The sequence below is a fragment of the Canis lupus genome, chromosome X, assembly GCF_048164855.1.
Source record: "Canis lupus baileyi chromosome X, mCanLup2.hap1, whole genome shotgun sequence".
Classification (NCBI taxonomy): domain Eukaryota; kingdom Metazoa; phylum Chordata; class Mammalia; order Carnivora; family Canidae; genus Canis; species Canis lupus.
This window is the reverse complement of record NC_132876.1, coordinates 114166673-114194511: the sequence shown is the minus strand read 5'-3', so window position 1 is coordinate 114194511 and position 27839 is coordinate 114166673. Positions and strand designations below refer to the sequence as shown.

At 40.7% G+C, this 27839-nt stretch overlaps 1 protein-coding gene across 4 annotated transcripts in view; it reads left to right on the top strand.

The window, feature by feature from the left end:
• Positions 1 to 26846, top strand: part of GLRA2 (glycine receptor alpha 2) — a 173575-nt gene extending 146729 nt beyond the window's left edge. For all 4 annotated transcript variants that reach the window (XM_072816449.1, XM_072816448.1, XM_072816450.1 and 1 more), the window contains one exon: positions 26471 to 26846. In XM_072816449.1, coding sequence (XP_072672550.1) covers positions 26471 to 26749 — 279 coding nt within the window. In that variant the 3' untranslated portion in view covers positions 26750 to 26846. The remainder of the gene's footprint in view (positions 1 to 26470) is intronic.
• Positions 26847 to 27839: the final 993 nt, after the last annotated feature.

Below are 27839 nucleotides of genomic sequence, written 5' to 3'. Positions count from 1 at the left end.
TATGTACAGGGTAACTCCAAGCCCACCATAAAATGAAAAATTATCCACCTCTAAATGTTGATAGTGCCATGGTAGAGAAAACCCTGATTTAGAACATTGTTAGGACTATTTCATACTGAGAAGTATACCGTAATTATTTTATATTTCTTGTTTGCAAGGGTGACATGGTTTGCCTACATCTGCCCACTAAGTCAGGAGAGTGCTCTCAGTTCTGCAAACCTCAGAGTCAGTTCTCCATGATTCATATGTATGTGGGGCTCACTGGGTGATGGCCAGTTCTTCTCCTTATATTAGAAAAAGCAAGTTCTATCAGCAGCCTATCTTTAAAATTTTGATTTATTCAGATGCACACTCAGTTGAGTATGAAGGAAATCTCTATCTGATTGGCTTCATTAAAACATAAATCATAGGATCCACATACCACACACCCTAAGAAAACAAATCTATGATGCTATGCATAGCTTCATGCAGGAAGTAAGACAGGGCCCATATCTGGGAAATATTAAGTTCACATTCTGAATATCCAAATTCTGGGAGATGAAGATACTTGTATGTGGGGAGGAAAAAATTAACTTCTTTATCACACCCATTTAGGGAATGCTCAGTAGTGTTAATAGTCATAAGGAAAGCTTATTTTTAAGTTCAACCCCTGAACTTGTGTGGTTCAACAGGTGCACACAATGATGTTTAGTGTTAAAGAGAAAGAGAGGCAGTAGGACAGTGTTGAAAAGACTGACGATTTCATCCATTCTAGAAAGAATCTAGTGAGAATTTTTGAACTTGGAAGGTCACTAACCTGTGAGAATGCACATAAGAATCCTCACTACTTGGACCAGCCACAGGCACTGGAATTGACAACAGGCAATAACAAATACACTTGCCCACCTGCAGACTACCACTGGAGGATGGGCTCCCTCTTGATCTGCTCTAGATCACTATTTCTCTAACTTTGGTACACCTGAGAATCACCTGGAGGCCTAAGTAAAACAGATGCCTGGAACCCAGCCCTGAGCTTGACTCAGAGCCTGGGATGTTTCCAACAAGTGTGGGCCGGGTGCAGGTGATGCTGATGCTGCTAGTCTGGAGGGCCACACTGAGTACCGAGGGTCCAAAGAACCCCTAATATGGCCTTCAGTCATGAAAATGCTATGGGTACTTCATACCTTTGCTACTAACATACCCATAATCATGTCAAGGACATTAACCCCCATGATTCCATGTTGAAAAACAAGCCATTAAAAGATTAACAAAGAGAAAATAAAATACAAAGACATTTTTAGACTGGAAATCCCTACAGCTCTCCTTTCTCCTTAGGAAGGGAAGTCCATAATCTTAGCTTTTTTTTTTTTTTTTTTTAAAGAATACAGCGAAATGGCATGTGTTCTCCTTTGTCCTTTAGCATTTCCCCCTATGTTTGGTCACATGTTTGCGCACGGTGTTTAAAGAGGATTTTGTGGATCATTAATTAAGGTAACAACTGCTTCCTTAGCAAGCAGGATGTTGAAGAGTTGTAACTGCTTCCCCAGAGAGGTAGAAGGTGTGTTTGTTTTTTGTCTTAAAGGTTGAGGAGTTTAGATGAGGCTTTAACAGACCTGTGAGGATTAGGAGTTTGGACTTAATTGTGAAAGCCAGCAAGAGTAAATAAATGTCATGGTACTCCGTAATTCCCCTAGACCACCAAGGTAGAGAGCTGGTACTTGTCAGGGACACGGAGGCCTGAGATGTTCGTAAGGTGTTTTTCTTCCAAGCGTGTTCCATTTTGCTAGCTATTTTGACAGCCTTATTTTAGGACTTGCGGGATGCAATGCTCTTTTGCAGGATGCGAGATGATGTGCAGAAGCAGCCTGGCAGATGAAATCTCTGTCTTTTTGGTATCTCCAATCCTTTCTTTCATCCCAGCCTGCTTACTGTCATCCCTATTTTCTTTTCCTCCTTCCTACTAGATCCTATTTTTCTATCCCTCATTTTCTTCCTAATTCTCTCATTCCCTTATCCTGAGTGTCATCTCCTCAGTCCATCTCATTTTACTCATTCATTCATGCACTCGGCGTAAACGTAGCACACACCTACTATGAGCCATGCACAAAGTCCAATGGATTCCGCTCTGGGGATGCTCACAGTCCAGGGAGAGGCAGACTAGTAAGCAGAAATACTTTCTATGTGCATAGGACATGCACTGGGATAGAGGCCAGAGGAGAGCCATGGAAACAGACCGGAGGGGCCCTGGGCTAAACACTGTCAGTGCTCCACCCATTACTCCCATGCCACTCCTTGTTTCTATATACAAGGATAGCTTAAGCTCTATAAGCTCTGCTCTGCTATGGGGTTTTGGGCCCCAGAAGCATGCTCAACTCTTGCAGGGAAAGCTGGAAATACTGAGGACTCACTCCTGGAATAGCTCTCTGTCAATAATAGTCGGGGACTAGAGATAAATATCCCAGCTTCCTTGTCACTCTAAGGTATGTGGCTCTAAGGTACTGGCTCCCAGTGATTCCGAGTGGGATTGAGCCTGTCACCCATACTCTAACCTGCTTACCAATACACCTTGAATTGACGTGGTTTCTTTTCCTGTTTCACTTTCCCACTCTCTACTGGTGCCTCCTGAGATCACCTCCCAAATAAACTATATGCACTCAAATCCTTGTCTCAGGGCCTTCTAGAAAACTCCCACTAAGACAAGCACCAAACCAACACTTGGGCTCCCTCAGAGTTAACTAACAAGATGGGAGCCCAGAGAGCTGAGCAGGTGCCAGGCAAGGAAAGGCTCTACACCAGCCTAAGAACATTGGACTCCCTCCTCAAGGCAATGGGGAGAGACAAGTATGGCCTATGTGATGGTTCAGGAGGGGGTAGCAATGGCTATATAGTGTAAAGAGGAGAATAGAGCGCCTGGGTGGCTCAGTGGTTGAGCATCTGCCTTTGGCTCATGGTGTGATCCTGGGGTCCTGGGATTGAGTCCCACATCAAGCTCACTGCAGGAAACCTGCTTCTCCCTCTGCCTATGTCTCTGCTTCTCTCTCTCTGTCTCTCAGGAATGAATAAATAAAATCTTAAAAAAAGGAGAAGAATAACAATGAAAGGAGGACACTTTATACATAAATGAAAATGTGACCAATACAATAACAGGAGTTAACCACCACTTTTTCTTTTGCAATAAAACAGTTACCTCAGGTCTTTAACATCAATGATCCTTTATATATCTATAATCATCAAACTTAGCTGAAGCTCCAGTTTTGCATATAGACCCTTTTAAGAGACTTGCTACACAAAATTTTAAAAGGGAATTCAAAGTTAAAATGAGAAGAAAAACTTATATCAACTAGTCTCCTTTTTGTGTTGTCTGTGTTTGGTTGGCTAGGATAGATAGACTCTAGGACAAATGGTTTCAATGCAGAAACCATGTATTGTGCTACAAGCGAGGTTTAAGTGCAAGATTTGGCAAGGACCAAGGATATAGCAGGTCCTCCACTTGATAACACTTGGGAAGTGACCCCTCATTGGGTCTTGACACAGGAGTAGGAGTTGGACAGGTGAAAAAGGACTAAGAGGGATGTTCATGCCGAGGGAACAGTTACAGGAAGGTTGTCATGAAGAGATGGGCCCACCAGAACATGGGGGATATGGGGCCTTTGAGGGAGGAAAACTTGAGCTGAGTTTTACAAATATTATGATCATACTGGACTGTAGAAATAGCACGCCCTATAAAAAGGGTCAGGTTGGAATGAGGCACAAGATCAGGAAAATACTACTTCAGCATTTCTATTTAAACACACTCTTTGGGGCACCTGGGTGGTTCAGGCGGTTGTCAGACTTAATTTCAGCTCAGGTCTTGATCTCAGGGCCATGAGATTGAGCCCTGCGTCAGGCTCCGCACTCAGCGGGGAGTCTGCTTCTCCCTCTCCCTCTGCTCCCCCCACTCCCTGGCTCTCGCTCTCTCAAATAAATAAATAAAAACCTTAAAAACCACTTTTAATTGTATAATTAGTCTATGCTTACCTGAAAGCCCCTCCCTAGAGCATAGATCCTTATGAATACACAGTAGTTAATCTTTTTGTAATTTTGCTGGAATTACCTTTGTAAATCTGGCTGGGATACATACTATAACCTTTGCAAAGCTCTCCTTAAACAAGCATAAATATAGAAAGGTCTTTGTGAATTATTTGCAGTTAGAAATGCTTCTCATGGTTGCTGTCATATCACCACAAACTTAGTGGATTAAACCAAGACAAACTTAGAACCTATAATTCTGGAGGTAAGAAGCCCAATATGGGCCTCACTGTGCAAAAAATAAAAGTATTGGCAAGGATGCACTGCTTCTGCAGGCTTGTGGGGATTTTTGTGATTTGGAGGCCGATCAAGGAAAAAGCCACACCCATGATTGGAAGCGGCACACAACAAGCTGTATGGGATGCGCTTGGTAGGGTCGCCCGAGGGGAGAGTCACTTGCTGCATGAGATGGTTCGGAGGCTTTCAGCAAGGAGCTGCTACCCAGAAGGGAAGAGGGCAAAGGGACTCCCCGGGGAAAAGAGGCTTCCCAGTCTAGGTGCTGTCATCCAGCAGCATGCAGAAGTGTCTGTGTCAGCTTCCAAAGGCACGGCAGCTGGCGGTCTTAGAACCACAAGGCTCCCTGGTCAGCAGATGCTGAACACGGTTTCATGAGGTATGCAAAGCAGGCAGGCTTTAGATGGCTAGAGATCCGCTTGTTCGGGCCATTTTAAAAATTATTCACTAGGTAAAATTTGAGAGAGATGCCAGCAGGCTTTTGAGCTAATAGGTTTCAGCCCGCAGTGGAAAAAATAAACCACCCAAGGGGCCAATACATAGTGGCCACCTGTCTCACTTATGTAACAAAGTTCTAGGGAAGAATCTGATTTCTTGTTTTCTCCAACTTATAAAGGCCACCCATGTTCCCTGACTTACAGCCCCCTTTCTTCAAGGCCAGCAATGTTGTCTCTCTCTGACCTTTCTTCCATAGTCCCATCACCCTCTGACCAGAGCTGAGAAAGTTCTCCACGTTTTTTTTTTAACATTTTATTTATTTGAGAGAGAAAGAGAAAGAGAGAAAGAGAGAGAGAGAGAATGTGTATGGGCAGGGTGGGGGGAGGTGGCACAAAGGGAGAAGCAGATTCCCCGCTGAGCAGGACCCTGAGATCACAACCTGAGCCAAAGGCAGACACTTAACCAACTGACCCACCTAGGTGCCTCAAGGTTTTCTGCTTTTAAGAGCCATGTGACTCAAGCTCTCCTGGATAATCCGGGGCCCTCTCTCCAATTCCTTAACTTAATCATACCTTGCAAACTCCCTTTGCCCTGTAAAGTAACATATTCACAGTTCCAGGGATTAGGACACAGACATCTTTGTAGCCATTATTCTGACTGCCACATACAGCAATGGTTTCCTGCGACTAGCTGAGAGTGTTTGCAGGCCACTCTAATATATTCCATCCATATTCGAAGCCACTGGAAATGCCAGGAGGTGAATGCCCCAGGAGTGGCCCTCAGCCAATGAGAGCTGGGGCTTGGTAGCCAAATACTGAGCTCCCTCACTCCTTGGTAGTTCAAGTCTGAGTGTCTCAGAGGTTTGAGGTCCATTTGCCAACAGTAATCTGCTGATGAGTCACACACCCTTTCTTGATTTTCCTCCTTTCCCTGTCCCATTTCCCCACTCGCTCTGCACTTCCAATACTACTACATCCCAAATAAACTACTTGCACACAAATCCTTGTCTCAGGGTGGTTTTGGAGAGAACAAAAGCAAACTGAGGTCCTATGCCTTTTGGCTAGGAGCCTGATGACAATTACAGTTCCATTTAACCCCATCCTCTGTCTCCTCACCAAATATCAAACAGACCCTGGAATATGTTTTGTGCCTGGAGTGTGGAAACAGACGGCTAAGGATCTAGAAGGAGCAATGAGTGGCGTCCCTAAAGCCAGAATAGTCATTTCTCCAAATTACAGAAAAACAATTGCATTCCATCTATTGCAACTTGCAGTTGGCACTGATAAAATATTTTGTGCTATTGGGTATTCCGAAGAACTTGACAGGTTTCACAATACAGTTCTATTTATTTACGTCCCTGAAATCAAGCCTATGCCTTCAGCTCTACTATCTTAGAAAGGCTATGATGGCAGATATCTTAAACATTCTCCTTTTACTGTCTAGCTCTTAATTGCTATAAAATTCTCCATGGTGATGCAAGCTGTAGTTACACGTACACATAACTGGACTCTTATAAGAAGATCAAACAGAACGAGAGAGAAGTCTGGTGCTTCCCTAATCGCAGTTTTAATTTGTCTTCTATCAATATTATTCTTCTTTGTAACAAGCTCATTTGGGGATGAAACACTTATACTGGAGTTATTCCCACCTGATTGAAGAATTATCACAAGCACGTGGAGCCTTCTAGAAAATAAATGATCCTGGCTCTGTGCAGAAGTGGGCATATGGAAATAGCCCTTATTTTCTTTGTTTTCACTATAAGCTGCTGGACAAACCGTAGAGTTCATTTATTCAAATATTTTTTTGAATGCTTGCTTTGTAAAGAGTTCTGTTTTAGATAAGGGGAAGTGAGGATATGAAAACTGCTTGAACTCTTTCCATGCAGCTGCAGAGTTCCATAAGAAGAAGAATTAAGTGCAAAATTTTTCTAATATGGGGTAGAGAATGTCAAGAACCTAACAGACTTATAGGAGGGAAAGTACTTCCGGCTGACGAGGAGGGGGGCTATTCTCAAGGAGTAACTGGCATTTGCGAACTTCATTTTGTCTTGGAATGTTAACTATAAATTATTCTAACCTCATCTTGTTATTGTGAATAAAATATAATTAAATAACTAAACAGGTAATGAAAATTCTACTCTATAAGGTGGCAATCAATGCTCACCAGAAAATGGCCTCGTCCTATCTTGCCCATCTACCTCTCATTTGCATCAGATGAACCCAGAGAGCTTCCCACAGCCAGACGGTCAAGATGAAAGTGAGTCACTAGCGTGGAAACCTCCTTTGATCTAAGGCAATGGTTCTCAAATGCAGGGGTTATTTTTTCCTTGCCCCAGGGGAAACTTGGCATCGTCTGGAGGCATTCTTGGTCCTCATAACTTGGTGGGGGGCAGGTGGGAGAATGTGTATGCTATTGGCATTGGGTGAGTAGAGGTTGGGGGATGCTACTAAACTTCCTACAGTGTACAGGACACAGCACCCACAGCAAAGAATGACCTGGCTCAAATGCCAACAGTACCAAGGTTGAGAAACCCTGATCTAAGGGCCAAAGACATTCTGTGCACACAGAGGACTGCGGTTTTGAGAGGAAAAAAAATAGCTTCATGATTGCAACCTGCTTATGAACAACGCTATCACTCCTGTCAGGAGTACTCAGGCTAGTATAACCCAAAAGATTATCCAGCCAGAAAAACATTTTAATTAGGAATTTCCTCTTTAGTAAGTTAGCTCTTTATGTAAGCTTTTAAAATTTACACCAGACAGTAAAAAATGGACCCAAAATACAGTTCTTTGCACTGGTAAGATGGGTATGAATGTTGTTGAGCGTATAATTTAATTGCTTTTCAAAAAGTTGACATGAATGTAAACATTCGAAGGTTAAGTTATTGAACGTTCCTACTTCATTTCACTCTGCTGCTGGATTTATTCAAGAGCAACAGAAGTCACGCCAGAAATGAGCCCTCCTATTTTCTAGAAATAAGGTAATCCACTGAAGCAAAGTTCTTAATCCTGGCTATACAATACCATCACCTGGGAGTCTTTAAAGCTCTCCATGCCCAGATGCCACCCTAGACCAATTAAGTTAGTATCTTTGGGGAGTGGAAAACAAATCAAGACATTGATTTTTTTAAAAAAGACTTCCCAGGTGATTTCAATGTGCAGCTAATTTTGAGAACTGCTCTAGAAGCTCGTTTTTTAGTGTCACCTGTTGACCAGCAGCAGCGGCATCACCTGGAGCTTGTTAGAGATGCAGACTCTCAGGCCTCACCCCAGAATCAGAATATTCAGTAGAGCAGGATCCCCAAGGAATTCACAAGCACACTGAAACTTGAGAAGTGCTGCTCTAAACATATTGCAAAGAGTCAATTTAAAAGATGTACGCATATTGCAATAGGTACCGTCGAAAACAAGGCACACTATTGAGGCATGGGGAAATGGCCCAAAGCTCAAAATAAAATTACTTTTCACTTGTTAGATGTTAATGTTCATCATTATGGTTGCTTATGTTTCTCAGTAAATCTTACCTATTTTATGAAAGCTTTTAATGATATAGAATAATCCTATGTTGCAGTTTTTTTTGGTTTTTTTTTTCTCGTTTTTTTTTGAGGGGGGGTTGTTTGTTTTCTTAAGAGTAGCACTAGCTATTCAGTGGCCTGAGATTATCATTCTGGTACTAGGACCAAATGAGAACCCCAGGCAACACCTTTCCCATAACTGAGAAGGTGGCCTCTCCATCCTGCATGCACATGTGCAAGGAGGAGACAGTATGGAATGCCATCCAGTAGAATCCATGGCTGGCTGAAGAGTGGCACCTTAGTTAACAGCACTGAACTGTGCTCGCATGTATCGTGGTAAAACAATTGTTCTAATTAGCCATCAACTTTATTCTAGGAAGCACAAAATGCTTCAAATTAAAGTGCTTCAGCAGTGATATTTTCCTAGGGAATTTTAGGAGGTTTGTTAAATGCCGTACCGCCAATTCCTGGCTGCCAGACCTTAGTTGCCTTAATTCATCATTGAATCATTGAATGTTCTTTCACACTTCCTGTCTTTTAGGACAGATCGATAAAAGGGAAAAAAAAAACATAAAAATCTCTGTCATAAAGCCAGCTTGCTTCATCCCAGCCAAGTACCCTGTCAACATGTTTCATTAGAGCACCCTTTTCTGGAATAATTCTGCCATGTGAATTTCTGTCCTCTTAAAAAATATATACCTTCTCTCTGCAAATCATACAAAGAAAGAGGTAAGAGAGAAACATTGTAGTGAAATGAGCTCCTGCCAGGAGTCCAGGTGGCTGAATTCAGATCCTGGCTGGTTCTCTATTTGTTGGGGGATTTGAAGCCATGGTCAAATCACTCTGGGTCTTAGTTTCTTCATCCGTAAAAAGGGTCTAATAAATCCCTTTCTCATGCAAATACTATTAGAAGTAAACAAGATTATGCATGTAACAACAGTGCCTTGCACGCAGCCAATACTCATCAAATATTTTTTCTTTCCTACACCTTTTTTTTTAAAGATTTTATTTATTTATTCATGAGACACACAGAGAGAGAGAGAGAGAGAGAGAGAGAGAGGCAGAGACACAGGCAGAGGGAGAAGCAGGTCCCATGCAGGGAGCCCGACGTGGGACTCGATCCAGACACCCCAGGATCACACCCTGGGCTGAAGGCGGTGCTAAACTGCTGAGCCACCAGGGCTGCCCAACCCTTCACCTGTTTTTAAAAACCCTCAGGAAAATGTTATCAGATACCTTCTAAAAAGCAGAGGCTGTTCATTATTCATCTTTCAAGCTGAGGAGCCTGTCATGCTGTCTGGTACATACTAGGTACCTGAGAAATATTTGTTGAATGAATTACTGGTCTCTACTCAGCTTGTAGCTCAGTGGTCTGAAAGCAGAAAACTTGCCAGCACTAAGTCAACAGAAATGCCATTTCTTATATGGGGCACTGTAGACATAGATAGCTATGTCTTCTTAAGAATCCAGCCCACTGGCATCTCACTTGTAGCCCAACACACAAATCTGTTGGAAAAGGACATGCCAGCTACCTGCAGTAGTATAATTGAGCTCTTTAGGTAAACTTATCTTCTACTGTTCATGTAAAATGTCCTCTGACTCCTCAAAATGATCCTACGTATTATTTTGGTGAATTTAATCGCCCACAGTCTAGTGCACAAAAGACAACTGTATTATTAAAATCCAACCTAATAAATGCAAGCATTTAGGAGAGAAGAGAAAAAAAGGTGTGGCTCCTGCTAAACAGGTGGCAAAAAGCAGGAGGCAAGAGCCTTATGGAGGGAGCTATAATTTGAGCTAAAGATGGAAGACTGAATTGTAATCCAGCAGTCAGACAAAAGTCAAAGAGAACTGCTAGACAGAAAGAATAGGACATATAAAAGCCCAGAGGTATGGACAAGTTTGGGCCACTAAGGGAACAGGGAGTTTCCTGAGTATAAGGTATGTAATGAGAAATGATGGAAAATGAAACTCAAACAGTCTGTTAGGGCTTGATTATAAGGGGCCTGATTATAAGGGGCCTGGTAATCTCTGCCGACAGGATCTGCATTTCTAGCCTAGAGGCAAGCAATCTCTAGTGGATAAGCAGAAAAGTGAATTCAGAACCTTGAACACTGGATCCTATTTCTCCTAATAGAGGGTTTCTTCCCCCAAAAGGCTCCTGCAGACCTGAAGCACTTACTGCTCCCTTATTGCTAAAATCACCCAAAACCTGTGTGCACATAGAGTTTAGGACTCAGCAGGAAGTCTCTGGGCTGAGCACCATGCCTGGTACATAGCAGGCCATCTCTCAGATTTCCTGTGAAATCCCAGCACCTTCTTCAGCATGACACATGACAGCTGCAATGCATTTAAACGGAAGAGTTGACTCTGTCAGGACTCTCCTATGTATTTATTTTGAAGTTTCTCTGTTAGATTTGCCCATGACTAGCACATGCCTATCATACGGTCGATGCTCAGTAAATACTTAATGAAAACTGACAGTGAAGAAACCAATTAAGACCATTAAACACGTTACTTTTCAAACCCTGGGGTATGACTGACTTGTAACAGTTCAGTGGCTCAATACCAGCTCTTTTGAAAAATACAAATTATGTGGGAAAATAAGAAAATATCAGAGTGTACCCTGTTTTGGGAAAGTGCCACTTTGTGAAACTTTTGTTTCTGTTAGACATATTAATGTATGCATATTTGTGTATCCTGGCTGGCAATGAAAAATGTTTCCAGCTTTGGGTCACGACATAAAGTGCTTTCCGCCTGTATCAGGCCAAGCAAATGAGTTCGCCAGAGCTTCTCTGGTCTGAACCTTCGCAAATACACTTAGCAATCAGTAGCAGGGGTCCTTATGTGGTTGCTAGATGGCAGGGACAGGAGGTGGCCCTTGCAGTAACTATTGCACCTCCCCCAAACTCCCTGAGCCGTTTGCTGTAGTCTCACCAGTGTGTGTCTGAACCCTACCTGAGGGCTGCGATACCTGTGGCTCTGTGCGCTCATCATGCAGAAAGTAACCTGTGCCTGCCATGTGAGAGCTGTGTCACCCTCAGTGGGGAGTGATATTGGCTGTATGAGGAGGCACAAACAGAAAGGAGAAAAGGCACCTGCCCAGAACTTAAGTCTATTTTCTACGAAAATATATCTTCTTATAACCCATCAGGTTAACTCTTTGCCTTTGATTGTGACTGTTGCACTGACATCTTTGAAAAGGAAAAGGAGGCAGATTCCCCATTAGATGCCAAGTCCCGTGCGATGTACCTTCATATATTTTATTAACCAGAAACTCAACTGGTAAACAGATCAACAGAGAGCGGTATTATTTTCAAATTGTGCCCGATCTCTGTCTTCTGTGTTTACTGCAATCAATCTTCCCTTTGGGCCTACAGACAAGTTTCTGTCTGAAATCTTAAATCTGGTAACCATAGTAATGACGCAGAGAAGGGGAGATCTTGGAAATGTGCTACAGATACTCCGGGGGGGGGGGGACCCCTCATTTTATCTATTATTTTTCCATTTTCTTTCTTCTATTTTTTTCTTCTTTGCAAGAGTTGCTTGCAAAAAGCTAGTCAAAGTGCTAGTGAACCAATGGTTGCAGGGAAGGTAGAAGAGAGGTAGGGCACAGATGATCTGCAAAACTAAATAATAATCCAGAATAATGGAGCATAGATTGTGTTTCTGGTGCACTTTGCTGCTTTGAATATCCTTGGGAGAAGCACTACAAAAGTGCCTCCTGATGGTTCACGGTGCCCATATGCTTCAGTAGTGCTAATTTTAAAACAGAACCTACAGTCCATATTCATTTTAGAAGACCTAGCTTACTGGGATCATTCAGATTCAGAAGGAAATAATGATTGGCTAGAGAAAGCAGGTTTATAGTTGTTCACCTGCAGAAAATGTGTTTGCTCTGCAGCTGTGGAAGATGAAGTGATGGCCCACAGATGTCTCCTCAGGTTATGCCTCACTGCCCCTCTGTCAAAGCCTCCTAATGCTTCTCCAGGTCACACCTGAGTGATCCCATCATGACATTAACCTGTCTCTTCAAAGTTGAGAGGGAGGGATCCAGGACAAAACCAGAGATCCAGTCCTATTGAGTTCTCAGTTCTTGAGTTTTACTGAGCTCCCTCCAGCAGCAGCCAGCTCACCAGATCCCGACAGCCCACAGCATTGCCTCCTCTCCCTCTGAGCTCCTTTCAGCAGACATTGAGCAGTGGGAGGGAAGAGAAGAGATGGCTACTTCAAAGGTTGATATTATTGCTTGTGGCCTCTGAACTTCAAAACTGAATAAAGATAGGACTCCACGAATATGATGTGTTGACCTCCAAAAATAATATCCATTCAGGGCCTAATTCTTTATATAACGTGAGGTTATATGTTACTATTTGGGGGGTTTTATTCTACATTCTATATTTTATATATTCTATTCTTCAAAATTATAACAGTAGCAAGGGACTTGCTGCTTAAATGAAACCCTTAGAAATAGTGAAATGAAATATTTTGCAAGTCAGAGATAACTGAAAGAGAAAAGACACCTAAACCAAACTGTTCCTGTTGGGCTGATTATACTAGAGCAGGGTTTCTCAAAATGGGATCAGAATAACTAGAAACTTCCAGGAGGTCAAGTTTGTCATAGCAGGGCACAGCTTATTGAATACATCTTTTCTGCACCTGGATCAGCACCTTCGATGTGTTTTGCCCTCCTAGACTTCTTACCTTAGCAATTTTCATACATGATCAGAGACAATCACAATTAGTAGGTACAGAAATAGTCATCCAGTTGCTTAACTGACATGTTACATCAATACCTAACATCTCCAACAAATTTTTAAATGCTTGAACATCTCTAGCAACAAGGAATTCACTACCTTCCAAGGTGTTGTGCTCCATGTCCAGTCAGAGGTATTAAAAGTTCTTCCTCATGGTGAGTTGACTTCCATCTTCCTGTAATGTCTACCAATTGTTTCAGATTAGCAACCTGGGAGCCATTGATACAATTGCTCTTCACTCTTTTGAAAACACCTATCATATGAGCCAGGTTTATCTGTTTCCAAGGCCAGCCTCTCTTGTTCCTTCTGTGGTTCCTCAAGTGGTGTGGCTTCAGGGACATTCACCACTCCTGTGCCATACCCTGCCCTCAGGCTATCCTGTTTGTCTCTCTTACCCCTTTTCCTATCCATTGACCCAAACACAACAGTCCATAGGTTGGGATATCCATGAAATTCTCTCTTTCAATAATTTGAGTGAAGAGTACTCTAATTAGATGATAGATGATAGCAAGGACTTGAATTGAAAAGGTCCCCATAGGGTTGAAGCTGGGTAGGCCCAGTTGGAATATGTATAAGTAAAGGAAGCTGAAAAGAGAAAAGCAGAAATGGGAGAGAATAATGGCCATGAGAGTTGGAGAATAATCTCATTTCCTGACTTGCTCACTGAAGTTCCTGGGCTGGGGAGCCCTGCTCACACCATCATCAATATCCTCATCATTATTAACAATTATTGAATATATATTACGTACCAGGGTTATAAGCCCTTAATATGCATTATCTCACTGAAACCTTTCAAAAACCCTAAAGGAGGTTGTCATTATATCTCTTTTACTGCAGAGGAGACTGAGTCACACAGAGGACTGAGTGACTTACCCAGCTCCCCACATTGGTTAGGAGCAGGGCCAAGGTTTGAAACCAGGAGTTCTGGATTCAGAACCCAGGCTTCTTTCCTTTACAGGGCACTTCTAGATCCTTGAAGACTCATAAGATTTTCTTACAATATTTATTATAGTCATTTCTTGGAGAAATTCCCCATTTATGTAAGCAACTGTGAAGCAGGTTACTGTCCTTTGTAACAAATCCTCCCTGATTAAAATACAGGAATATTAAAAAATACTAACTCCTAGCCAAAAGGCACAGACCAGTGCCTTTGAGTTGCTGTGTAGTTGCCCTAAAAAAAGTAGGCTCAGTTAAGGAAATGAGGTTGCCTCCTAAAATGGCACACTTGTCTGTACTGTATCTGTAAGTTGTGTGTATCTTCCAGAGGTAGTGCATTTCAGGCTGCTACTACAGAAAGAATGCAATGTCATCTAACTCTTCTCTAGTTACCCCAGCCTAACATTAGCCCTTCCCTAGTATCCTATTGGTCAATCCATTCCTTTACCATAGCACATATCACATTATATTGGAATCCCTGGTCTGTGTCAGTGTTTCCCAACCTCAGCACTACTAAGATTTCAAGCTAGATAATTCATGCCTTGCTGTGGTGGAGTGTCCTGTGGATGTTTAGCAGTAACCTGGCCCCTACCCACTAGCACCATCTTCCCCATTAGAACAACCCAAAATGTCTCCTGACATTGCTGATATCTCCTGGTGGGCAAAATCTCCCTAGGTTGAGAACCACTGGTCCACATGTTCTAAGCCCTCTCTCCCAGCCCCACACTGACTTCAAGGGCAGGACTCTGTCTTTTTCATCCTTATTTCTTTTCAATGTTTGGGACATTATGATGCTTAATAAGTCTTAATTGAATAAAACTATAGTAACTTGCATTAAAATGGTGTTTTGTACTTATAAACCTGGAGTACCTGTATTATCTATATCTGTCTGGGTTTAGTTAGGAAAACAGAGACACTAAGCATACTACCAGAATAAGGGGTTTAATATAGAAATCATGGTTTATATGAATATGAGAGTAACTACAGGAATGAAGGTCTAGAAGGCTATAGTCAGAAGAGATGACTTTAATCTGAAGCTCTGGGTGGAAAAGCGGTGTTCATAGGGAAATCTGAGAAGCTACCATATCCAGCCTGGAAAGTGGGAGCCCACAGAAAGATCTGGAATTCCACTAATGTCTAACAAAGTAGCCTCATCTGACATCCACAGACTCCCAAAAATAACAGCCTCTGCCTCCCTTCCACCTTTGAAATCTCTCAAATTCCTTTCACTGACAAACCTTCCTTTCAGAGTCAAGAAGGGGACTGTGGGAAGTGTAGTTTCTCCTAGCCTTAGGGCAGACTCTTCTACAGGAATGGCAGTGCCATGTAAACAACAGCTAATTCTAACAACAGATATCCTAAGCCACTTTTTGACACCAATTGTGTATGTGCGTGCACACACACACACACACACACACACACAGGAACAGATAATGGTCCAGAGAATTTGGCAGTCATGATCCTCCAAGTTAGAAAACAAGTAAATGGGATTCTGTTGCTACCCTTGTTCTTGTTTTTCATTTGGCAGACAGCTCGTCCTCTGATCACCCGTCCCCTTCAGTCTGCGCTCTGTAGACAGCCTCAATGTTCACTTTGTTTGTACCCTGAGCAGATGGCAAACTATATTAATAATCGAACAGCTCAGACTCCAGATGGAAGATGTTCCCCTTCATGCTTCCTAGAATTTCGGGTGTCTTCTGAGCATTCTCACTAGACCAGAATTGACAGAGATTACTAGGAAAGAAATTCCAGACACAAGGCATCGCTTTGCTCTTGAGGAATCAAAGCATCACAAGCATATTATCAACTTCTAAACTACTCTTTAGGACTACAGCTGACACGAACTGAAACATTTCTGCTTTATAGATATTGAGCCAAAAGTCAAACAATTCCTTTTAAATACTAACTGACAGCCCATTAAAAACATGGTTCTGTAGGTGAGGTGTGGTCCAGAGTGAAGTCTATATTTCACTTTAGAAAATTAGATTCAAAGTATACATTGAAAGGACGTATACTTCAGAGACTACATGGCCTACTATGTCTAAAATATTTACTATCTGGCTCTTCACAGAAAAGGTGTGTTGACACCTGGGCTGGAAGGAGAGCAGTAGGAGTTAAGGTCTGAGAGGTAAAGGGAACATTGCCAGGGCTTGCCTTTTACTGAGTGCGGTGAGAGCCACTGGAGAGTTTTCAATTGATAAAGATCTGACTTGACTCACATTGTAACAGGATCCCTTGAGTTGGGGTATTGAGAATAAACCTTATTGTTGGGAGGGAGGGTGTAGAAGTCAGGGCACCAGGTAGAAGACTATTAGAGTAATTCTAGTGGAAATGATTCTGATGAGCCACCATTGGGTGGCTCAGACCAGCATGCACCATTGAGGGTAGTCCAAAGTGACTACATTCTGGTTTGGAGATGGGGCTGACTGGACTTGCTGGTACTCAATGTGTTATTACACAGCCACACACAGGTGCAAGGGAGGCCAGAAAATGCAGTCTCCCCATGTGCACATGTGTGACCAGCCAAAACAGGGCCTCTTAAGTGAGGCTGATTTTGTAATGTCTGGCAATGTCTGGAGACACTTTTTCATTACCACAACTTGGAAGGAAGGGTGCTACTTCCATCTGGTGGGTAGCAGCCAGGGATGCTGCTAAATATCCTAAAACACACAATGCAGTTCCCTATAACAAATAATTACCTGGTTCTAAATGTTGGTAGTGCTACAGTTAAAAAAAAAAAAAAACTCTGTGCTAAAGGAAAACCACCACTGGAAGAAGAGAGAAAGATTGGTTTTAGTAGATAACTAGGAGTCTTAGCCCAACACCTTCCATGTGTCCGAACTCCTGAAAAGCATTCATAGGCTGTGGCAGGCTCAGCTCTAGAATCCAGCTCATACCACAACTGAATCCTGTCTGTACTTCCTTGCCCACAGATTTCTCCCCATTAGTAGAGGTGAGCTTTGTCCTGCATAAGAGGCCCTGTGGGCTTTTATTTTCACATGGAGACACAAAAATAACATGTGACCCAGACAATGAAGGAAGTTTTGTGTAATGATAGCTAAGTGATGTACAGCACCACAGGGCACACATTCATTTGTTTTAAGAGATTTGTGAAGAAAATGTTCCATTAATTAGAATTTGATGACATAAAACCAATGTTTGGTGATGACCATAGATTTACAGGAATTTTATTCTGTTCACCAAACCCAAATGGACGGCATATGAGCTCAGATACCCTTAATGTTATGCAAATACTCCGTAGTCTTTGCTATGGTAATAACTGATAAGGTCTAATTTATTTGGTGAAATATTTGCATATATCTAATATGTACTGTCTTTTCATTTACCTAGCATGATTATTTTGACTTGCAAATAGATGCATAAATGGAAAAATGTTTCTTTGTAGTCTGGCATATTTGTCTATGCCATTTATTTTCTTTGCAAATGAGTGTACATTGTTTGCTAAGACTGTTAATGAGTTTGATCTAAATTTATGTATTTTCACACTATCTGGGCTGCTCACTAGCTTAACAGTGGACCAAAAATTTGGACAGTGTTTCAAAATAGACCATAAACACCTCAGTGCTTGAGTGGCATTGTTAAGTTTAAATTTGCCCTAATTTTATGTCAATTTAATATGCAGAAATATGCCACATGATAAATAAGCCAGAAAAGCATTTCTTAATATTACAATAGACTTTTTTCTACGATTTAAGAAGTATTTCCTTTATATATATTCAACATACGAAGGTTCAGCCAAGTATTGTTCTGGGTACTGGGGCTATCAAGATATGAGGAACTGGGTCCCTATACTTGAATGTCATCAAGGAGGCTGACATGAAAACAGCTAATATGATGCAGCAGGTTGTTATGGAGGTATGTAGCCAGTGCTACTGAGGAGAAACCCATGGCCCAGGCTCAGGGATCCTGAATGGGATAATGGCAGAGTAGAGTCTTGAAGGATATGCAGGAGCTCACCATGTGAAGAAAGGTGAGGGGTATTCTATGCAAAGGGAACCAGCAACTAAAATCACAGATCATGGAACCTCATGAGAGGATAGGTATAAGGTAGAACATAGGGGACCTTGAATGTCACACAAAGGAGCCTGGGAGTAGTCATTAAGGAGATGAAATTGTTGAAAACTATTAAGTCTGAGAATAGAAACAGTGGGCCATTGGCATTCCCTTAGCCCCAGTATAGCAGAAAACAGGGCTGGCTTCAAAATTTGTGGGGCCTGGTGCAAAATGAAAATGTGGGGTCCTTTTTCAAAAATATGAATTTTAAGATGCCTATAGCAAGGTATGAAACCAAGTTTAGGGACCTTCTGGACCCAGCTTGACTGCAAAATATGCATGCCCATGAAGCCAACCCTAGCAGAAGCTATCAGGGCAAGAGGCAGGGAGAAGACATTAAGACTCTTATTTACATGTTCTCTAGTGTCTGGTTGGGAAGAAAACTCTTGAACATATCAACCAACTAGAGATTAGTCTTAAGGCAACATACTAGCCAGCATTATAGTCCTCTATTCAAACTCAGAACATGGCTAAAAGACTAATTTCCTTATTTTAAAAATGAGGAAATGGGAGAGAAGAAAATCTGAGGGCCTCTCCTAAACCCACAAATTTAGGAGATAGTAAAGATGTGAATTCAACCAAAGTCTTTGAGATTCAGTTCCAGTGTTTTCCTCTGCTCCTCTACATATCAAGGCTATCATGTGTAGTGAGAGGGATAGGGATGGAAGTTCTTTGAGGAATATTGATCCAGAGGCTGCAGAAAGGATTGCAATTGGCAAAGAGAGGGAGATCAGCTAAAGGAGATCACTAACTCCTTCTCTCCCCCAGGGAGCATATCCTTTCAGAGACTTTACTCAGAATCAAGAGGATCATGGCAAGCACAGTTATTGAATAACTGTTACAGGACTAGCACTGTCAGGGAATAGAGCTACAGAGATGACTTTAGCACACTCTTAGGAGCTCACCCTCCAGTGAATGAAGACAATAATGGAAATCAGCTATCAAAATCCAAAGTTCCTGACTATCCATTCCTTAATATAATTGGAAAGCAAAATTTTTAAAATAATAAGGAGGAAAGTTGAGAATTTATTCTAAAAACCAACAAGTAGCTAGAGTCTTTTCCAGATGAGGGCAATCATAGATGATTTGCACATTGCCTTGTACATCTCAGCTATATTAGCACGAATACCTTCACCAATTCTGGAGACTTTAGGCGATTCTGACCACCAATAAACCTTTGTAAATGTCTCAAGGGTTTGTCTTGTATTAGTCTCTATTCTCCCCACCCCCCACCAAAAAAAGCCAAAGTCTTACTCATCTTTTGCTTCCTATGGTTCTGAAAATAAAAGCTCCAAATAGGCAGCATGGTTTGCAAAGCCCTATATGATCCAGCCCCTGGCCTGGTCACTTGTGAAACTTTGTCTTACCCCACTTTGCACCTGCATTCTGGGATCCATCCCACAGCAGACCCTCCATCTCAGACATCTCGTAACTCTGCCTTCACCACTTTAATTCTTTTGATTTTTCAAGTCTTTAACAAAATATCACTTCCTCAGGGAAAAACTTCTCCTATCTGCCAGATGAGACCAGGAACCCCATTAATAAGTTCACATGGCACCCTAGAACTTTCCTCCAGAGCAATTATGTATTCCTGTGATTATTTTAATTTACATTTGTCTTCATCTCAGGATTGTGAATTCCCTGAAGGCGAGAATTTGATGTTTTGCTTACCACCGGATCCCTCGCAAATGGCACAGTGCCTGACATCTCCCTAGGCATTTTCTGACTGTTCAATCTAAAACACCCATTTCTCTGCCATTCATCTCTCTAAAGTCTCTCGATTGTTTTCCTTCAAAGCAGTCATCATTATTTGTGTGTGCACGTGTGTGAGTGTGTGGAAGTAATGTGTGTGTATGTAAACACATATGCATATATATGGGTATATGTAGAAGTAGGTGATTGGGTGTGTGCGTGCATAGTTTCTTTACTTGTTACTGTCTGTTTTCCCCAATAGAATGTTAACTCCAAAAAGCAGAAACTTTGTCTTCTTGTGTACTGCTGCATCCCTACCTCATACCTGGCACGTAACAGGTCCTTAGTTTGGTAGAAATATGAATACACGAATAGCAAGTGCTCAAGAAATGAATACCAGAAGTTCCTTGTGCAAAAATTAAGATGAATGATATACTCCACTGAGAAAGAGATGCTCCAGTGATAAACTTTTCTTTTGGAAAAACTTTTATTTACTATCTTCCCAGAATGACACTGACAGTTTTAATTCATTTTCCCGTACGTCATTAAACAACAAAGGGTTTATATTTAGTTTACTTTACTTTTACTTTAAATTCGTTGTTCAACAAAGTTCAGTCAGATTCTTCAGCCACAATCTTTAGTGAAGCTATTTGGGGTTTGATAGGGAAAAATTCATAAAATTCACAGACTCAGAGTCTTTGGAATCAGACAGTTTGGGGATCCAACAGACCTGAATTTGAATCTCATCTTCAACATTTATCAGTGGTATAACTTTGGAAAGCCACATAGCTTCTCTCAGTCAAAATTTTCCATGAAAGCATGTGATTTCCATGGTCAGTTTGGTGATAGGACTGACTGTAGTTTTAAACGCTTAGTACATATTTATAATCAGTAAATGATACCTGTGTATTGTTCATATCGATCCCCAAGTCTCTGTGACATGAAGGAAGAAACTGAGGCCACAAGAATTGAGAATTTCTCAAGCCATCCCTTCCCCCAAGACCAGGTGATAGAAATCAGAAGGCCTTACATTTAAACATTATATAGCCTTCATTTGATCAGGGAACTTTTTTTTTTTAGTGAAAACTCACATTGAACTCACAATATTTTTCCCCTTTTTTTAAGGGGTGGGAGGAGCAGGGGACAGAGAGAGAGAGAGAGACTCTTAAGCAGGCTCTGTGCCCAGTGTGGACCCAGGCACGGGGCTCAATCTCATGACCCTGAGAACATGACCTGAGCTGAAATCAGGAGTCAATCACTTAACCAACTGCTCCCCGTCCCCATCATGGACTTACATTGTTTCCTAAGGATGGCCAGAGACTCCATTACATCCTTGCACTAATTGAGGTTCCCTATACCCAAGAGTTACAACTGAGGAATTTCCTGTTCCAACATAAGAGAGACTCAACCCAATGAAAGAATCTGGTTGACAAATGTGATGGAAAGTATTTTTCCCGACACCAGATTTTTAGGAATCCTTTTCTTTCCTCCTTTCTAGGGCATAAAAGAAAAATTAGAACTATGGGCTCCCTGAAAATCTTTCATTTTATAAGCATCATGTTCTTTAATTATACCAAAATCATTTGCTTATGACAAACAATTCACTATAATGTAATTCTGATGAGCTTTAGGTTCGATATCACATCCAGACAAGAGTTATTCCAAACACAGGGATGAGTAAATTTTACAATAAGTAAAACTGAGGCATGAGTTAAAGAAAACAACAAACGCAAATGAATTGCATAGTGCCATGACAGTGCTTCATATGGCAAGACAGGATTTAAGGAGATTTTCTCAAAGTGGGATATAGAAATTGAGTGTATTGAATGTTTGGATGATTCATTTTCCGTGTAAATTTAATCAGTGAATAATAAAACAGAGGGAACTAGAAGTACTCACTGTTCAAAGTTACTGAAGATGGGGTGGGTCAGCAGCAATACATAACTAACTGGTTTCCCAGTGAATTAGAAGTGGAGAATATATGCCTAAAATTCCTTCCTTACTGGGAAGATCTGATTTTCCCTCTTAATATGTTCAACTAGGCTGTGCCTACAGATTGTCCTTTATTTTAGCTTCAGCTTATCCATGACTCAAACTCATCTCCATTTTACCCTCATATAGGAATCTTGCCATATTACCATAACATTTTATTCTGAACCTGCTATAAAGGCAATTAGTCATTCATTATAACACAAAAATTCAAAATTGGTTGCAATTATGTTTTCTGAATCAAAACCATACCCTTTGATGTGGATAATTTAAGGTTCTATATTTAAAATGCATTGAATGAGTCATAAGGGTAAATAAGAAGACCCTCCCTTAAACTAGCATTCGTATCTCCTGCATGTGAAAAATTTAATGGATAATTTCTACCTACGACAAATTTATTTTTGTGGTGGAGAATTTTAAAGAATGGATTTAATTAGCTGTAACTATGCTCAGAAGCATAATTTGAAGTGCTGTTGAATGAATGAGGAAAGTATTTTCAAGAATAGAAAAAAAACCCTCTTAAAGTTCCCTTTTCTTCATTACTCAGCAAACGTTTATTAAGCACCCACAGTTTGTCAGGCAATGCACAATGTAATGATAACCTAACCTGGCATCGTTCTACTCTAGCTCTGGTACTTAATTGAATGAGTTCATCTCTTTGGCTATCCATTCACAGTATGTGAGGAAAGACTATAGAAATTAAATGAATGAGTCAGTCTGAAAAAAAAATGGATGTGGCTATTTAGGTTTCCTTTTGTTCTACGTGTTAAAGCAGGTTACTAGCTAACTACCTTTTCTATTTCTTCAGGGATCCAGGAATTTAAAAAGAATCTTATATCATTCAGGCAGTGAACTATATGCTTAATCATGAGTTTCTAAATGTTTATAGAGGTGAGGACAGCAATTTACAAGATTCTACGGATATGGAAAGGAAAAACAGCAGAGTAAATTTAGGCAGATAAGGAGAAATGGACTTTGAGGAATAGTTTCCATTCAAAAAGTAATTTTAGACTTAATAATATAGAACAGGTTCAGCATTTTAGAGCTGGACCTTAGAGCTTGTCTAGGCCATTGGTTTCTAACCTTCTGCATTAGTCACTGGATTTTAAATCTCCCTAGAGATTCTAATCCATTTGGTCTGGAAGGGATTAGGAGAGGATGCAGGCATGCATATATTTGTAAAGGTTCCCCAACAGTCAAAGCTGAGACCCACAGATCTAATCCAGCCTTGACATTTTTGGTATGAGGTCCATGAGGCCTTTATTTAATTAATTCATTTATTTCTTTTTAGGTACGCTCCATGCCCAGTGTAGAGCCCAACATGGAGCTTGAACTTACAACCCTAAGAGGAGACCTGAGCTGAGCTCAAGAGTCAGATGCTTAACTGACTGAGCCACCCAGGTGCCCTCCTGAGGTCATTAAAGAATAAATAGCTTGCTTAAAATCAACATAGCTTCCAGCCCTTGGAGCCTGACCTAGAACCCAAATATCCAAATTCCTAGTCTGTATCTCTGTTTACTAAATCAACTGGCACTGTTTCTTACTTCTCTCACTCAGTAGTTGAGATCTAATTACCAGTTAGTAATAGAAAGTCCAAGACAGTCCATGTGACTCACAAATCCCCTGTGTGCTTCCTTTCTTGCTAAGTACTGAATAAGTCATCTGATAACACTATAATGATTAATACATCTCTTTATTCTATATTTTTAAATACTTCACTTATTTAAAACTTTTACATCTATGAAATATATCATTCATATTTCAAGGCAAAGAAAACAGATTCAATATTAGAATCTGAGTCCAATTAAAGTCTCCCTTATTGAGTTTATATAGCTGGACACATGAAAGTATTCTAATGCCAGGCTGGGTTTTCTTAGCCAGCTTCCTTATATGATAATGTTTTTAAGTTGAACACTTACACTAGGTTCTGAAAGCTCCATGCAAGTAGGGCTCTTGTCCAACTTCATCAACTGTTACTGAGTACCTAGCAAAATGCCTGCCATAGACTCAACACTCAATAATTCATTGTTGCATGAAAAATTCTTTACTACATTTTTTTTAAGGAATGAGACAGAGTGTCCTGAACCAACTTGTGTAGAACGATCCCATACAGGGTGCCTGGGTGGCTCGGTCAGTTAAGCGTCTGCCTTCAGCTCAGGTCATGATCCCCAGGGTCTTGGGATTGAGCCCCGCATCAGGCTCTTTGCTCTGCAGGGATCCTACTTCTCCGTTTCCCTCTGCCTGCCACTCACAATGCTTGTGTGTGCTCTCTCTCTCTCTCTGTCAAATAAATAAGCAAAATCTTAAAAAAAAGAGCAATCCCATATAAATAAAAGTACTGGGGAGATGATTTTATAAGGAGTAGTTTTACAGTTACTTTATTATAAGAGCTTTTACCTGATTTTCCTGACATAAATTTGTCCTTGTTATACCATTTGGATTACAGTTGGGCTCTCATTCATATTATGTTAAAAGTATTTCATTCACTTTATCTTTTACATGTGGTTGAAAGCACAACTGATGTGCAATAAACATTGATGAAATAAAATTCATACCATGTTTTCTTGTGTTTTGGGAAATATAAACGTTGTTATTATTTGGCAAAATAAAGACTGCAGTGTCTTTCATGACTCACAGGGGTTGAACAGTATTGTGGAAGGCAGTGAACTCATCTCAAAAGAAGATTTAATCAATGACTATTTAGAACTAAATTTTAATTTTTATTATTTATTTGAGAGAGAGAAAGAGAGAGAGAGAGAGAAAGAGAGAGAAACAAAGTGAGAGCACAAGTGAGTGGGGGGAAAGGGCAGAATCAGAGAATCTCAAGCCAACTCCACGCTGAGCCAGGCTTGATATGGGGCTCCATCTCATGACCCATGAGATTATGACCTGAGTCAAAACCAAGAGTTGGTCATTTAACCAACTGAGCCACTCAGATGCCCCTAGGACTAAATTTTTATTCAGCAGGTCATTTCAATCTTACCTTTTCAACTCCACCCTTTTGACTTAATCACACGCTGAGATTCTATACATCCAACTCTACTAAGGCTATTGGCACTTTACCCTGAGGTGACAGTTTTTCAGTCTTTTCACTAATTCATAAAGAAACAATCAACATAAGATATCATTGACAACTGTTAAGATGACACATGTTTAAATATGGTAGAGATAAATAACAAAAGAATCAATGTTAAAAACACTAGAAAACAAGTGTTGGTGAGTGTGTGGAGAAAAAGGAACCCTTGTGCACTGTTGGTTGGAATGCAAAGTGGTGCAGTCACTGTAGAAAACAGCATGGGGGTTCCTCAAAAAGATAAAAATAGAATTACCATATGATCCAGCAATCACACTACTAGGCATGTACCCAAAGAATACAAAAACACTAATTCAAAGGAATACATGCATGCTGATGTTTATAGCAGCATTGTTAACAATAGCCAAGTTATGGAAGCAACTAAAGTGTCCATTGATAGATGAATGGATAAAGAAGACGTGATACATACATACACACACACACACACACACACACACACACACAATGGAACATTACTTGGCCATAAAAAAGAATGAACTCTTGCCAATTGCAACAACATGGATGGAGCTAGAAAGTATAATGCTAAGTGAGTAAATCAGAGAAAGACAAATAACACATAATTTGACTCATGTGGAATTTAAGAGACAAAACACATGAGTGAAGGGAAAAAAGAGAGACATACCAAGAAACAGACTTTACCATAGAGAACAAACTGATGGTTACCAGAGGGGAGGTGGCTGAGGGGGATGGGTGAAGGTGATGAAGAGTACACTTATGATGAGCAATGAGTAATGTAGAGAATTGTTGGATCACTGTATTGCACACCTAACACTAATATAACACTGTATGCTCACAATACTGGAAATAAAAAAAAAACACTTGATTAGGATGCCTGGGTGGCTCAGTCAGTTAAGTATCTGTCTTTGGCTCAGGTCATGATCCTGGGGTCCTGGGATTGAGTTCTGCATGGGGCTCCCGCTGACCTGTGTGCTTCTCTGTCTCTCTGCTCCTTCTCTCTTTCTCTCTCTCTCTCTCATTCACACATTCTCTCAAATAAATAGTCTTTTTTTAAAAAAAAACACTTGATTAAAAAACTAGATTGCCTAAAAAAATTGCCATAAGAAAATTAGCTGTGGTAGAAATATTCAACACCATATAGTGAATGTTTAATTTTTAATATACAGCTGAGATGAACTAGAGGACTGGAAGGAAAACAGGTATACATTTAGGGAGTTAATCTTAGGTTTAACATTAACATTGAAGTCAATGTTAATGGAAGGAACTAGGCTGTGAATGGGCCACAAAATTAGAAGTTCCTAGCTCAGGGCCAGGTACACAGCAGGGATTCAGTAAATGATATTTTGAATGAATGAATGATGTGTGAGTGAATGAACAAACGGTCTTCTATATGGACATAAAGTATAATATTGGGGTTTAGAAAACAGTCCATTCAAAGTTATGGATAATAAACTAGATTTTGGGAAAGTCCGTGCTGAATATAATGTATTTCTGTTTGTTAATTAAAATGACCACAGAGTTGTTATTCTTACTCTTAATTTCTCAGCCTGAAAGTTAATGAACTGAATCTGTTCCATGAATAATTGAGTTGAACTTGAAAGAGAACTCCACATTCCAAAAGCCTCCCACACTACCAGTTAACTGTGATTTATCCTTTTACTTCTGAAGAATTTTAAGCATCTTCCATCTGATTTGACTGACAACCAATCTGTGCTTTCTCTGTCTTTATTCTCCCAGGAAGAAGATGTTACTCGTGAAAGTCGTTTTAATTTCAGTGGTTATGGGATGGGTCACTGCCTCCAAGTGAAAGATGGAACAGCTGTCAAGGCCACACCTGCCAACCCGCTCCCACAACCCCCAAAAGATGCAGATGCCATCAAGAAGAAGTTTGTGGACCGGGCAAAAAGGATTGACACGATATCTCGAGCTGCCTTCCCATTGGCCTTCCTCATTTTCAACATCTTTTACTGGATCACATACAAGATCATTCGGCATGAAGATGTCCACAAGAAATAGATCTGCCCTTCAGACCCTGGACTTTCTTGCCTAACTGTTGTGCTTGTAAATACACAGTGAAATTGTCTTTATATCATGTTGACAGAGGAGGAGGCTGGGGGAGGGGGGGCGGGAAGATCATGAGGGCAGGTTTCCTGGCACCTATATGAATAAAGATAAGTTATCTGGGCAATGAAAGAAAATGTTTGCACAAAATTAAAGTGTTGCAGAATCATGTGAGCATAATTCCCTTCATAGTCTTTAGCATTGTTCTTTCAGATGATGTATTAATTAGACATGATATGCAAGGTCAAGTTCTTGAAAGCTATTTGTCTTTGGTTTGGTTTGGTTTTGACTAATTCTGGTACAGAAAAGTTAGCTTAAACCACACACACACACACACACACACACACACACACGGAAAATGCTTACCATCTGACCATAGTGACTAGCCTATAGTGAGTCAAGGACCAAACTTTTTCAGGAAAATGCTGCCTCGTTTTTAAAACAAGTACTCTGAGCTACGTTCTTTACAATGTCTGTAATTAGTGTTTCACCTGAGAAATCCTTTTGTGGGTCGTAAATTATTTCTACTTATTGAGAAAACAACAACAAAAAATAAACACCAACCACAAAAAACAGATTTCTACTTTACTGTCCGTGTAGGTGTGCAATTTAATATTATTTTTCTTTCCTAAATGTAATTTGGGGGTTTAAATTGTGTGTTGTGTAATTGATTTGATAGTATACCCTCTTAAAAATAAATGCCCATTTTGTTTTAGATCCCAATCAGCACACTGTATTTTTTTCGCTATATTTACGTGTGACTTTAACTGCTCAAGTGTGACTTAGTCATTGCAACCTCTCAGCCACAGTATTTATGGAGATGGTGTGTCCTGAATGGTGTAGCTCATATTAGCTTGAACTTTCCATTTCCGCTCTCATTGTAGGTGTAACTACTAGTCCTGATGTCAAATGACCCATGATTTCTACTGTTAATCAAGTGAATATCGTTTTAAATATCCTTAACTAATTTAAAGAATTTTAAAATTGTACTGTGATTTTCATAACCCGTTGCCTTTTTGGTACCAGAGCTACGTGGTTTGAATCC